We start from the raw sequence: 12,531 nt of genomic DNA on the forward strand, positions 1-12,531 counted from the left end.
CCAATTAATGATTGATTTTTGCCAAGAACTGGAATCTAATATGGTACAGACAGCAGACACAGAAAAAGATCAACACTTAGAACTCCAGGTTCAACGTCATGACTTCTGTGATTCAGGAAACGGGGGCTCTACCTCCATCAACACAAACGCTACCTAATCTCTCTCTTGACAGCCCAGTAGGAATCCTGTGGAGCCCAGCATAAGGGGGCTTCTTGTTAAAGATTTAACAGAAAGCTAACTGGGAAAGAAGCAGCCTAAAAGAGAGATAACTGAACGTCCTGAAAAAGTCAGAAAAGAGAGAAAAGGCTATGGGTTTTGGACTAGGATAGAGTCAGAAAACTGGAAGATAGCTTAGAAATAATCTATGAAATTATCATTTTACAGAAGAGCGAAATAAAACTCGGAGAGCGACTTGCCTAAGGTAGTAAAGTGGTAGAGCCAAACCTGGACCCCAAGTCTCCGGCCTCTTATATCCAAGACTCCTGACTTAGTTTTCCTCTAGTGTTCTGACGCAACAAGGTGCACTTAGCAACCATACCCATTTTCCATCAGGAGGCAACGCATCCTAGGAGAAAGAATGGTACGCAGTGGAATGTTCCCACTCCCCTAGCTCCCACGATACACTGTGTCCCTTCCTTCATGCCTGTAGTGTGATTCCTCTTCCAAATTCCACAGCTCTGAATTCAACATTAAGATTAAAACTAAACAATCAGACCAAGAGAGCATACCATAAGCTCCACTTTGGGTTAACATTAGGAGTGACTCATGAGAGAATTCCTGAGAACTGAAGACACTGTGTGACATGGTAGTGGCTCTGTACCAGTGGGCTTAAAAAAAAATCCTTCATGGACATTCTCTAAGCCCTAAAATTATGTTTTGTTAAACAGTCTTCTAAAATGGTGAGCTCAACTTAATCGGTTCTTATCAAAGTTGAATTGTGGTTGCGTTTGGTTGCGTGTGGTCCACTGGAAACAGTGCAGTCACCTAAGACTGAGGCTGGCTGACTCTGCCCCATGATGCTGGGGGCGCCGGGGGAAGACAGTTAGAGACAGTCCACAGTTACTATTATACAGCTGATGTGATGAATCCAACCATTACCTGTTTAGACTTTTTTTACATCTTTAGAACACTTTAAAGAGCCAAGAAGAGACTACTTCATGGGCCAGCGGCTCCCGTGAGCTTGGTTTGGGTGAAACGGCACAGGAAGGTGTCTAGGTAAGCCCTGGCTCTGGATGTCGCCATCACACACGGCACCTGCAGAGTAGCTCATTTCACACCTATAAAATAGGACACCAATTTTACTTCACTAATTGATTCAGTAAATCAGCACCCTGTGAGTCATCACTGTGAGAGCGAACGGCAAACATTCTGTTTTCTCTCACTGAATCTCCAGGGGGCATTGAAGACTTTTAGGGGGAGAATACACTGTCCTCAAGAAGGAGGCTAGGATGACACTGACCTCCAGGGCCTTCACATCAGCTTGACTCCTCCTTCAAAGAGCAGGATAGAGCGATTACTATCCCTGCTATCAGATGAGAAAAGCGAAGCTTTGAGAGCTTGAGTAATTTGCCTAAAATCATCTCTAGTACGTGATGAAATGATGGAACTGAGGGTGGTGTGCACATATAAAACCTCATGGAGCTTCTGCCGGATTCTACTGCTTGCCTTGTGCTAAACCAAACCAAAGCGAAGGCAGATCTGCTGGGACACTGTTAACTGTTAGGAAGCAAAAAGAGCAGGACCCCAAATATATCCATCTTTCACATCAGAACAACTTAAAAAAAAAAAACCTCCAGTAGCCAAAAAACTAAACATAGGTAAGTCTCTTATCAGTTCAACAGGTTTAGTCAAAGTGGGTGACATATATAAAGATGATCTCTAGAGCTGATTTTAAGTTCCTGATAAGTCTGTGTAAATATCTCATTTTAGAATTAACTGCAAGGCTTACGGGTCAAGAATCATCTTCCTCCTTTTCCCTTTGTGCCAAAGCTTCATCTTTAACACTACAACAATATTTCCCAAACTGTATTTTGATGTTTACAAGTGCACAGAGAGGAGAAAATAAGTTTAAAGTAAAATTTAAAAGTAAGTTGAGAAAACATCAGGACATATGTAATACACGTGAGCTACTCTGCCTTCGGATGCCTCCAAGACTTCAGCGTTCACAAGCTGGGTCACAAACATATTTGACCACAGGACCTCTTTGTTGGACGGGTGCCTCTATGGCTGTCTTCTGTCTATGGGGACATATTTTAAAAAACATTGCTCAATACTACAGCTTCAAAGTTAGTTCCCCGGAGAGCCCAAAGCCTGAGGATTTTCCAAGTTTTGCAAGATCTAGGAAGAAAAGCCATGTCTACGCCTGTAAACTGTGTTGACTAACAGTTGAAGCAGATGCTTCCAGAATGAACTAAGCAGAGCTCTGTTAATTTGAGTCAAATAAATGTCATACAGTGCTTGTTGAAGAAATCATCAAGGACAAATCTAGATCGTCCCCATGACCAGGTCTCCCTTATCACTCGGGACTTCTCTGACCACCTGATTTAAAGCTCTTTTTGCCCTCGTCACATTTACTGAGTCAGTTTCTATCACATAATCCTGATCAATTTTTCCTCATTGTAGTTAATCACTGTCTGAAGTCATCTTGTTGGCTCGTGCCAACTTACAATCTGAGATTCCTGAAAGTTGGGTCTTATTTACACTTCCAGCAGCTACTTCAGTGCCAAGTACACATGGTATAAATGAAAGTTGTTTCATTCATTCATTCACTTATTTACTCATTCAACAAATATGCACTGCATACATACCACGTGTCCAAAACCATTCTGGTTCTGGATCCAACAGTAAGTAAAACAGACACCAGTTCACTCTTCGAATTGCTTGTGCATTGGGTTTTTCTGAAAATTGAACAGGACATTGCATTTCCTTTGGGGATGGAATATTTTAAACCATTGCAATTATTAATAAAATGCAAATTATCAGTAACTAATTTACCCAATTCTGTAAACATGAATTTCCATATATTTTGTTTTTGTTGTAGTTTGTTGTTATTTGTTTAAAGCAGAGGGGCCAAACTTGGGACTTGGGTGGGCTCAACACATCCAGCCTGATTTTCTCTCTAAACGAGTACCATGATCACACATATCTTTGCTAAGCTTGAACTTACTTCTCCGTTGCTCAGTCTTTGGGTTTGTCAGCTGGCCTACGAGTGTCTCTCCTGCAGTAACGGATCCTTGGCTTCGTTTGCAGGTTCCAGTAGCTGGCAAGACTACACCGAGCCATTTCTTCTCCTCCCATACCTGCGGTCAGCTCAATCCATGTGTCATCCATCTCTGCCTGCCAGGCATTTCTCTTCTACAAATGAGCCTTTTTTATTTCCTACCATAAGAATTAGACAGGAGCCAATGAGTCTCTGGGCACTTAACCATCACAAATTTGTACCTGTACTCTCTTCTTTACTAGACCAGGACCCTCTAGTAAAGAAGAAAAGAAAAAGAAAAAAAAATTGTTCTGGGGGTTCACAGGTGAAATCTCTCTGTTTTTCCAAAGCAGAGGGAAGTTAGTCTAGTCTCCCCCAATGACCCGCTCCAATCCCATCCTGTTTTCAGCTTTTGAAGCTAGTGTTTGTGTTACTATTAATTTGCACCAAGTGGATGCTTAGCAACAATCAAACATGCTGAATTAAATATAAAACTACATTCTGAAGTAGGAGCTCAGAATTATAAAAGCTAGCTCCTTGGGGCATAGCTCTTGAAGGCCCATATGAAAAGAACACAAAAGTTTGAGAGATATATAAAGGTATTTCACCACATTCCATTTACTGATGGATGAAATATAGAAATTAAATCAAATTATAAACTAGTTTCAATTAATTTTGTTCCATTTCATTTTATGGTACTTGCACTCCAAACTAAGAAAACTCAGTTTAGTTTTCTTCACGGCATGGTAACAGAAATAATTTTCAAGTGATGTTGAATTTACTTAAATCTGAACCAAAGGACAGCACAGCATTTAAATGATGTTTCACAAGTTCTGTGTAATTATGCAGGGTTGGTTATCTGTTGGAACTAACAATCCCAAAATTTTAGTGGCATAACACCCTGAAAGTTTATTATGTACTGTCTTTACAGGTCAATGTGCATCGGGCTGGGAGGAGGTCACCTTTCTCCACACCATCATTCAGGGACCCAGACTTCATCCATGCACCCCTGAGGGCCTCAGAGCCATCGACCGAAACTCTGAAGGAGGAGGGGAACAAAGTGGTTCATGGAAGGTTTTTGGTAGGCTTAGAAATGATGTACCACTTTCGTCCACATGCCACTGGCCAGGACTTAAGTCACTGCAAGGAAGGCTGGGAAATGCAATGCTGCTGCGTTCCCAAGAGGAAAGGGAAATCCTTTGGGAAAAAGTTTCTGAAGATCTTACTGGAGATTGGAAAAGGCTCAGCAAAGGAAAACCAGAGAGAAAAGAAAGTGGCACTTGCATGAAGGGAAAAGAGACGCAGAAAGGGGTCTGCAGCTTCTACTTTTGCCTTTCCAGCAGGAAAGGAGATGCGGATGGCAATATTACAAAGGGCTGCGGGCATGCTTCAGACAGTAGACCCTCCCCCGGGTTCTGGGAGATGCAGGGTGAGATGCCCACCACTGAGGGGTGACACAACTCTTTGGCCACTCTTGGATGCTGATAGCAGCACTCTTTTCAGCATTCACTGAGGCTAATGATGGTCTATTATTTTCTATCTTTTTTTCTACATTTAAATTTATTCAAATAATCTCATGATTCGGATGCATGCCCTATATTCCAGAAAGTCCCAGTAATATATGTTGTATCTGTGTGCGTGTGTGTGTGTGTGTGTGTGTGTGTGTGGTGATGGTGGTGGTGGGGGTAATGGATGACTGTTAGGGAAAAGGGAAGCAGACAGTGAGCTGAAATATATGGGTAAGAACAGTGTTTAATAGAAACTAAATGCCTGGGAGAATTTGTGGATGGTTGAACATACTTCCCTCACCCCCAACTACACTATCGAGTATTATAAATGCTAGTCATTGCCTACTGGCGGCTGTTTTGTTGGAAATTTACACAAATTCTGCAGCATCTACGGCACTTACCATCCACCACACGTGGAGTCTGGAAATTGATCCTGTGGGTTGATGGACTGATGATGGATGAGCTTCAGTTGATATTTGCAGAGGGAAATCACTGGAAGCATCTTGAAAACACAGATAACAAGCTAGACAACACGAATGCTTCTTATTACTGTTGAAGTCTCCTTCCTCCGATTCTGTGTCACTCCCCCAATGATGGCAGTGATAGGAAGTGTGAAAAGATTTAGGGAAAATAGATTTTTTAAAGAAAGAACTAAAAAGGCACTAAACCATCCTCCTGGTAGACAGCATTGCTCCGTGATATTTTAAAAGTCTCAGATATATGTGGGCTTATAAATTACTGGAAGAGATGATTGCCTAGTTAGTGCTCAGAGGTGTGAGGATTTGAAAGACTTCAACATAATATCTGAAATATCTCTGTGACTCACTCCTTCGGGGTAAAGTCACTTGACAGTGACTACAGACAGAAGAGGCAGCTCCAACAAACTGAACAGCACAGATCCTGGGCTGAGTCCTGGCTCACCACCTACTCCCTGTGTGACTTAGCGAAGTTCCTCAACCCTTCCATGCCTCAGTTTCCTCTTTTGAAAAATGAAGATAATGTGAGTACCTATGTCACAGGATTGCACAAAATACAACATGTCAGAAGGGCTCTGGGGACGGAGACAGTCTCCTTCCACTCCTAACAGGGACACTCTTGAGAGCAGGGTGTGATTCACTTTCCTTCTTTTTTCTCTTTTGTGCTCAGTGCCTGCCACTCTCTTGATTCATTTTTGGTGATGAATAAATGAGCGAATGGATGGATGAATGGATGAATATCCTCAAAAGTAGTGTGGCTTTCCATGACACCCCCTTGAAAGACATTGAAAAAGCTCAGCAAAATCTCAACATGTAGTATCTTTCAAATTGGACCATGGCTTAAGGGCTCAGCTGGAAACACTTTTGTGAAGCTTAGTCCGTTTATGCTTCAGACCCTGACCTCTGGAGGATCCGGCCTTAGCTTTATTTTATTTTGTACTTGTTTTTCCTTTTGGCTGGATGACAAATTCACACTACGTGGGAAAAGAATGCTGAAAATGCAACTGGGGGGCTAGATAAGCTTTTCTGTCTTGTCTGTTGGGTTCTGGTTTTTACCTCCCCTCCGAAGAGCATTTTCATGGAAAAGGCAGTTCCAGGATCCACTGTGGCCTCTTGCACCAGAGAGAGTAGGGGAGAGAGAAACCTTGAGAATTTAAGTCAGAAAAGAACTGAAGTGGTTCACAGCAAGCTGGCCAAGGAGAGCACGATGTCCGTGGGGCTCAGATCTGAGCCTTGTTTGCCTAAAACTGCAAGGAAGAGTCAGGACACCTGTGACAGGCAAGGCAGAGTGGCAGTGCTTACGGAGAAAAAACACAATTGGGTTTCCCCAAAAATGACAGCTAGGAATTTCCTAGGTCTGACAGTGCTGAGAGCTGTGGTGAAAACTGAAGCGCGGGGGCTGGGAAGTTCGTGCAGACATGTCTTTCGTCACTGCTGCCTCGGAGTTCAAAGGGGGACTCGTCCAGAACACTCGAGGGAGGTAGCTGTTGTTATGACCCCTGTTCTATAGGCTAGGAAGCTGGCCGAGAGAGAGGTCAGGTAGTAAGGGTGCTCGTGAATGCAGGAGCCAGCACCGGGATGGAGAGGTCTGAGTCCAGGGTCAGTGTTCTTTTCCCTGCTCTGGGCTACCTTGTCCTCCATCCCCTCCATGACAAAAGATGCAGAGGTTACAAAATTAACGTTCAAAAATCAGTTGCATTTCTTTACACTAACGATAAATCAACAGAAGAAGAAAGTAAGAAACAATCCCCTTTAAAATAGCACCCAAAGTAATCAAATATCTGGGAATAAATCTAACCAAGGAGGTGAAAGAATTATACACAGAAAACTATAAACCATTGATGAAGGAAATTAAAGAAGACTTTAAAAAATGGAAAGATATTCCATGCTCTTGGATTGGAAGAATCAATATTGTTAAAATGGTCACACTGCCCAAGGCAATCTACAGATTTAATGCAATCCCTATCAAATTACCCAGGACATATTTCACAGAACTAGAACAAATCATAATAAAATTTATATGGAACCATCAAAGACCTAGAATTGCCAAAGCATTACTGAAGAGAAAGAAAGAGGCTGGAGGAATAACTCTCCCAGACTTCAGACAATACTATAGAGCTACAGTCATCAAGACAGCATGGTATTGGTACCAAAACAGACATATAGACCAATGGAACAGAATAGAGAGCCCAGAAATGAACCCACAAACTTTTGGTCAACTCATCTTCGACAAAGGAGGCAAGAATATGCAATGGAATAAAGACAGCCTCTTCAGCAAATGGTGTTGGGAAAACTGGACAGCAGCATATAAAACAATGAAGCTAGAACACTCCCTTACACCATATACAAAAATCAACTCAAAATGGATTAAAGACTTAAACATAAGACAAGATACAATAAACCTCCTAGAGGAAAACATAGGCAAAACATTATCTGACATCCATTTAAAAAATTTTCTCCTAGAAGAAATAAAAGCAAGAATAAACAAATGGGACCTAATGAAACTTACAAGCTTCTGCACAGCAAAGGAAACCAGAAGTAAAACAAGAAGAAAACCTACGGAATGGGAGAAAATTTTTGCAAGTGAAACCGACAAAGGCTTGATCTCCAGAATATATAAGCAGCTCATACAACTCAGTAAGAAAAAAATTAACAACCCAATCCAAAAATGGGCAGAAGACCTAAACAAGCAATTCTCCAAGGAAGACATACAAATGATCAAAAAGCACATGAAAAAATGCTCAATATCACTAATTATCAGAGAAATGCAAATCAAAACTACAATGAGGTATCACCTCACACCAGTCAGAATGGCCGTCATTCAAAAATCCACAAATGACAAATGCTGGAGAGGCTGTGGAGAAAGGGGAACCCTCCTACTCTGCTGGTGGGAATGCAGTTTGGTGCAGCCACTATGGAAAACAGTGTGGAGATTCCTCAAAAGACTAGGAATAGACTTACCATATGACCCAGGAATCCCACTCCTGGGCTTGTATCCAGAAGGAAATCTACTTCAGGATGACACCTGCACCCCAATATTCATAGCAGCACTATTTACAATAGCCAAAACATGGAAACAGCCTAAATGTCCATCAACAGGTGACCGGATAAAGAAGATGTGGTATATTTATACAACGGAATACTACTCAGCCATAAAAACCAACAACATAATGCCATTTGCAGCAACATGGATGCTCCTGGAGAATGTCATTCTAAGTGAAGTAAGCCAGAAAGAGAAAGAAAAATACCATATGAGATCGCTTACATGTGGAATCTAAAAAACAAAAACAAAAACAAACAAACAAACAAAAACAAAGCGTAAATACAAGACAGAAATAGACTCACAGACAGAGACTACAGACTTGTGGTTACCAGGGGGGTGGAGGGTGGGAAGGGATAGACTGGGATTTCAAAATTGTAGAATAGATAAACAAGATTACACTGTATAGCACAGGGAAATATATACAAAATGTTATGATAACTCACAGAGAAAAAAATGTGACAATGAGTGTGTATATGTCCATGAATGACTGAAAAATGGTGCTGAACACTGGAATTTGACACAACATTGTAAAATGATTATAAATCAATAAAAAATGTTAAAAAAAAAAAAAGATGCCAAAAGGCCTATAGCTGGGACATCTTTGCTCCACGAATTCTGCCTTTAATGGGCGCCTCCTAATGCATTATTTCTTGCACAGCCGTGTGTGCACAGCAATCAGAGGACGTGAGGCATGTGGAGGGTCTTACGGCTTCTGGCATCTGGGCCAGGCTTCTAGTGTCGCTAGGGAAAAACGGGGCCAACGAGGGATGACTCAGCTGTGCAGCTTGGACTCAGTTTAGAGTTTTTTCCTTCTGAGCCCCACTCTTCAGTCCAGGAAGGCCCTCCCTTCTTTATTCTGGGCTTTCTCAACAGGACAGCGGATGATCTCTGTTGAGGGTGGCAAAGAAAAAGACACTGCCGTGCAAGCTCTTTTCCTTCAGTGAGAACTTGGCCTCCATTTCTTTTGACTGGTAAGTGAACTGAAAAATAAAGCCACTCTTCCCCATTTTCACCCATGTAAGCAACTCTGAGACAAGCACCCGTGCTGTCTTAGCCAACAGCCTCCATAAAGTCTCGTAAACAAGTTCAGGATGCTCATTTTATGAATTAGTTTGTCGCATTTCTTGGCACTGAGGACCAAAATCAATATTTCCTTACTGAGTGTGCTTCTTGTTTGTTCTTCTTGAAAAGAAGAATGGTAAAGCAGGGAAAGTGCTTACATCCTGCCAAATACAAAGCATCACTCAGTGTTCATTATTGTCATTATGAATAGCATTAACATATCTGTTATCTTTCACTCATGGTATCATTATATCAAAGTACATATAAACCTTCAGAATGCTCTAGTACAGCGATTTAACTAGTCTGTTCTTTCCTTTGCTACTGTTTCTCATCACTTCCCAGAGAATTTTTAAACTTAAGTCATTTCTGTCCTGAAAACTTAGCTAGGTTGTGAGGTTTCTCAGCCGTCAAGGCCAACTCTTTAAGAACAAGTAGAACTGAGTTTCACGGACACCACAGTGAAGCCTGGAGAAGCAGGGAGCGAGAGGTTCTCCCTAACCAGAAAGAGCCTCGGCTAGGCTGGCGACGGGGGAGATGGCTGAGCCCTGGAGACTAGAGCCCGATGGAGATCTGAGACCACGGCAGTCCAGGCAGAGGGGACACAGGCTCCATGCTGGGCGAGGCACGGAAACCGCAGGAGGTCATGAGACTTCGGAGGACAGCAATGGCACCCAAGGCAGACTTGAAACACTGGTGATGAAGGGCACTTGTCCTTTCTTCCAGGCACCAGATAACACCCCTAATTCTACTCTAATCCCGTTGCAGCCCTGAGGACTACAGCTTCCTAAAACTCGTCGTTGAACTTAGGACTTTAACAGAGTGTAGCACTTTGAAGATCTGGTGATGGATCTGACTTGATGTGGAGCCCGAGCGGGTTTGAGTGGTGCGGGGCGAGGAGTGTATCTGATGACTCCGGTGCCCTGTGTCACGTCCCTCAGCCTAACTCTGAGTTCAGCTGCAGCGAACAATTCAGCGCAAGGTCAGATTCATCTAGAGCTTCTCTGATGCCACAAAACCCTGCTCAGTCCACACACACGCACAGCTGGGAAGTGCAGGGGTCACATGCTCGGGGGCAGGGTGGGGGGGTGGTAATCGTCAATCGGTGGAGAACAGAAGCCGCTGGATAACTGCTCCCACCTCTTATCCTTCAGGTGGGCAATTCTGGGAGGTGGTGCATATGCCTCACGGGGTCCCTCAGTGCTAGGACACCTACCTTGGTAACGTAACTCTGATGCGGCGCATTCTTTTCGGTCCCTGACTTCTGCCGCCCGGGAGCACATCTCCAATAAACTATCTGCACTGCACACAGGTCTGTCTCAGGCTCTGCTTTCCAGAAAACTCAAGTTAACACGTATAAATATGTGCCAATATATGTATTTTTATATATACATTTTATATATACACTTATGTTTGTGTATGAATATGTATATTAATATACATCATATAAAACCCCAGGGTAGGGAAATAAAAAGATTCAGGGACCTCCAGGTATGCTCCTCTTACCATTCTTTATTTCAAAGGTCAGCAGATCTCCTGTGTCTGCACTGTTTTTCAAAAGTGCATAAACCTGTCAGCTAACCCTCATCCTTTACCAGGCAATCATAATGAGATGAACACCAGCCCTGAGTACCAGCCATTTCAGCTGAAGTGTCTCTTATCTGCAAATACAGTATTTCAGGGCAGGCCTCAGCTGTTCGGGAGGACACACCTTACCTGAGAACACACCTGCTGTATTTAGAAGCACCTGCCAGGTCGTGGTCTGCAAGTTCTCAGATCTGCTGTGGATTTTAAACTGCTGTCGTCAGCCCCTTCAGTCTCCAGACCGCTGAGCCTGTAAGCTAGCTGTGAGCTACTTACCAGCCAAGCTTCAGAATCTCTAATTTAGTCCCAATGAGTTAATACACAGCAAAGCACTTTATTTTCTCCTAGGGACTCCTCTGCTCATTGGTAGGAAACAGATGACTACGCAATCATTACCAGCCCCCCGGGATAATTCTAGCACAGGGGAGCGAATAATCCTGAGGACAAGATGTGCCCCAAAGCTTCCGTATTGTGAAATCAAGGAGGCGAGGAGCACTGCATTGACTGTTAGAAGACAAATCATGACATCACCCGTCACACCGTTATGTGTCATATGGTTCCCCTGAACATGACAGGGTTTCTTTTCTGGGTGTCACAGTAAGTATTTCAGGTATAAGTCTTAAGTAATAGATTGAAATGTGCCTTGACGCATCATTTTATTTGAGGTTCTATATATTAGGAAAAATACTATCTCAAACTACAATTACAAACACTTGGAGTCAGAAGAGTGCTTTCACCTTGATTAAGATGCAAATCAATACATCAATCAACATAGGGGTGTGGACTACGCCCTATGAGAGAGGCCTCTGTCCTAGGCAGAGCTGGGTGTAGAAGTGAGTGTAAGACAAGACCCCTGGCCTCCCAGGTCTTAGAAAGCTTTCATCTTATCTGTACTTTTAGCATTAGACTTGTTTAATAAAAAAATTAGATTAGCAGTGCTTAAGAATTCGAATTGCCAGTTAAGAATCATATTAAGAAAAACAGCAATTTTCCAGAAATCATTATTTAATGATTTTTAGAGTCTAAGACTTTGAGCCTTTTTCAAAATAGAAGTTTAAGTATGTTGCCTTCACAGGGAATTTAACATACTAAGACTTCCACTCAAATGATATTCTGTTTAAACTTTTGGTACGGCTATGCATGAAACCAAATTCCAGTTTCTTAAGAAATGCCTCTTTTTTGATCATTTAAACATTTTCTATAAACCTTGCATTGGGGTCTCTGGATCAGTGAGAGTCATGTCAGATTCCTGGTCCACTCTTGAGATACCAAACACACATCCCATCTGCACACTGTCTTGATCTAAATCCTACAATAAAAGGAAGTGACATGTTTTAGTTGAACTCAGGTCTGGGAGCTGCCAGGCTAGTGGATGAGGGGCAGCCACTCCTCCAGAAGGCCCTGGCCCTCCTTAGGCCCAGCCAAGGTCATTTTCTTTGCTTGAACTCAATTCGGCATTGTCCTTCCGGTTGCTGGACACCCACCAAATGGAGAGAACTCTAAAAGCAGAAATGCACAAGGAATATAGAAGTTAAGGGACCTATGCCAACAGTTTGGACCTATGGTTTACTCAGTGTAATTGTTCCTAAAATGGTACAGAGTTCACGTTGGGAAGACTGGAAGTTTTTGCCTGATGAGTTCTCAATGGCAAGTATCAATTTT

General features: G+C 42.6%; 1 protein-coding gene across 2 annotated transcripts in view; it reads right to left on the reverse strand.

The window, feature by feature from the left end:
• The window catches only part of LOC102520068 (24-hydroxycholesterol 7-alpha-hydroxylase), a 91,767-nt gene that overhangs the window by 22,403 nt on the left and 56,833 nt on the right, over window positions 1-12,531 (reverse strand). Inside the window, exons 12-15 of one of the 2 annotated variants that reach the window (XM_006190722.3) lie at window positions 10,502-12,368; window positions 5,109-5,209; window positions 3,167-3,378; window positions 1,099-1,277 (exon numbers count right to left, since the gene is read on the reverse strand). In XM_006190722.3, coding sequence (XP_006190784.2) covers window positions 12,297-12,368 — 72 coding nt within the window. In that variant the 3' untranslated portion in view covers window positions 1,099-1,277; window positions 3,167-3,378; window positions 5,109-5,209; window positions 10,502-12,296. The remainder of the gene's footprint in view (window positions 1-1,098; window positions 1,278-3,166; window positions 3,379-5,108; window positions 5,210-10,501; window positions 12,369-12,531) is intronic. The other variant, XM_014564364.2, reaches the window with a different exon arrangement.

Source organism: Camelus ferus, chromosome 20, assembly GCF_009834535.1.
Source record: "Camelus ferus isolate YT-003-E chromosome 20, BCGSAC_Cfer_1.0, whole genome shotgun sequence".
Taxonomy (NCBI): Eukaryota; Metazoa; Chordata; class Mammalia; order Artiodactyla; family Camelidae; genus Camelus; species Camelus ferus.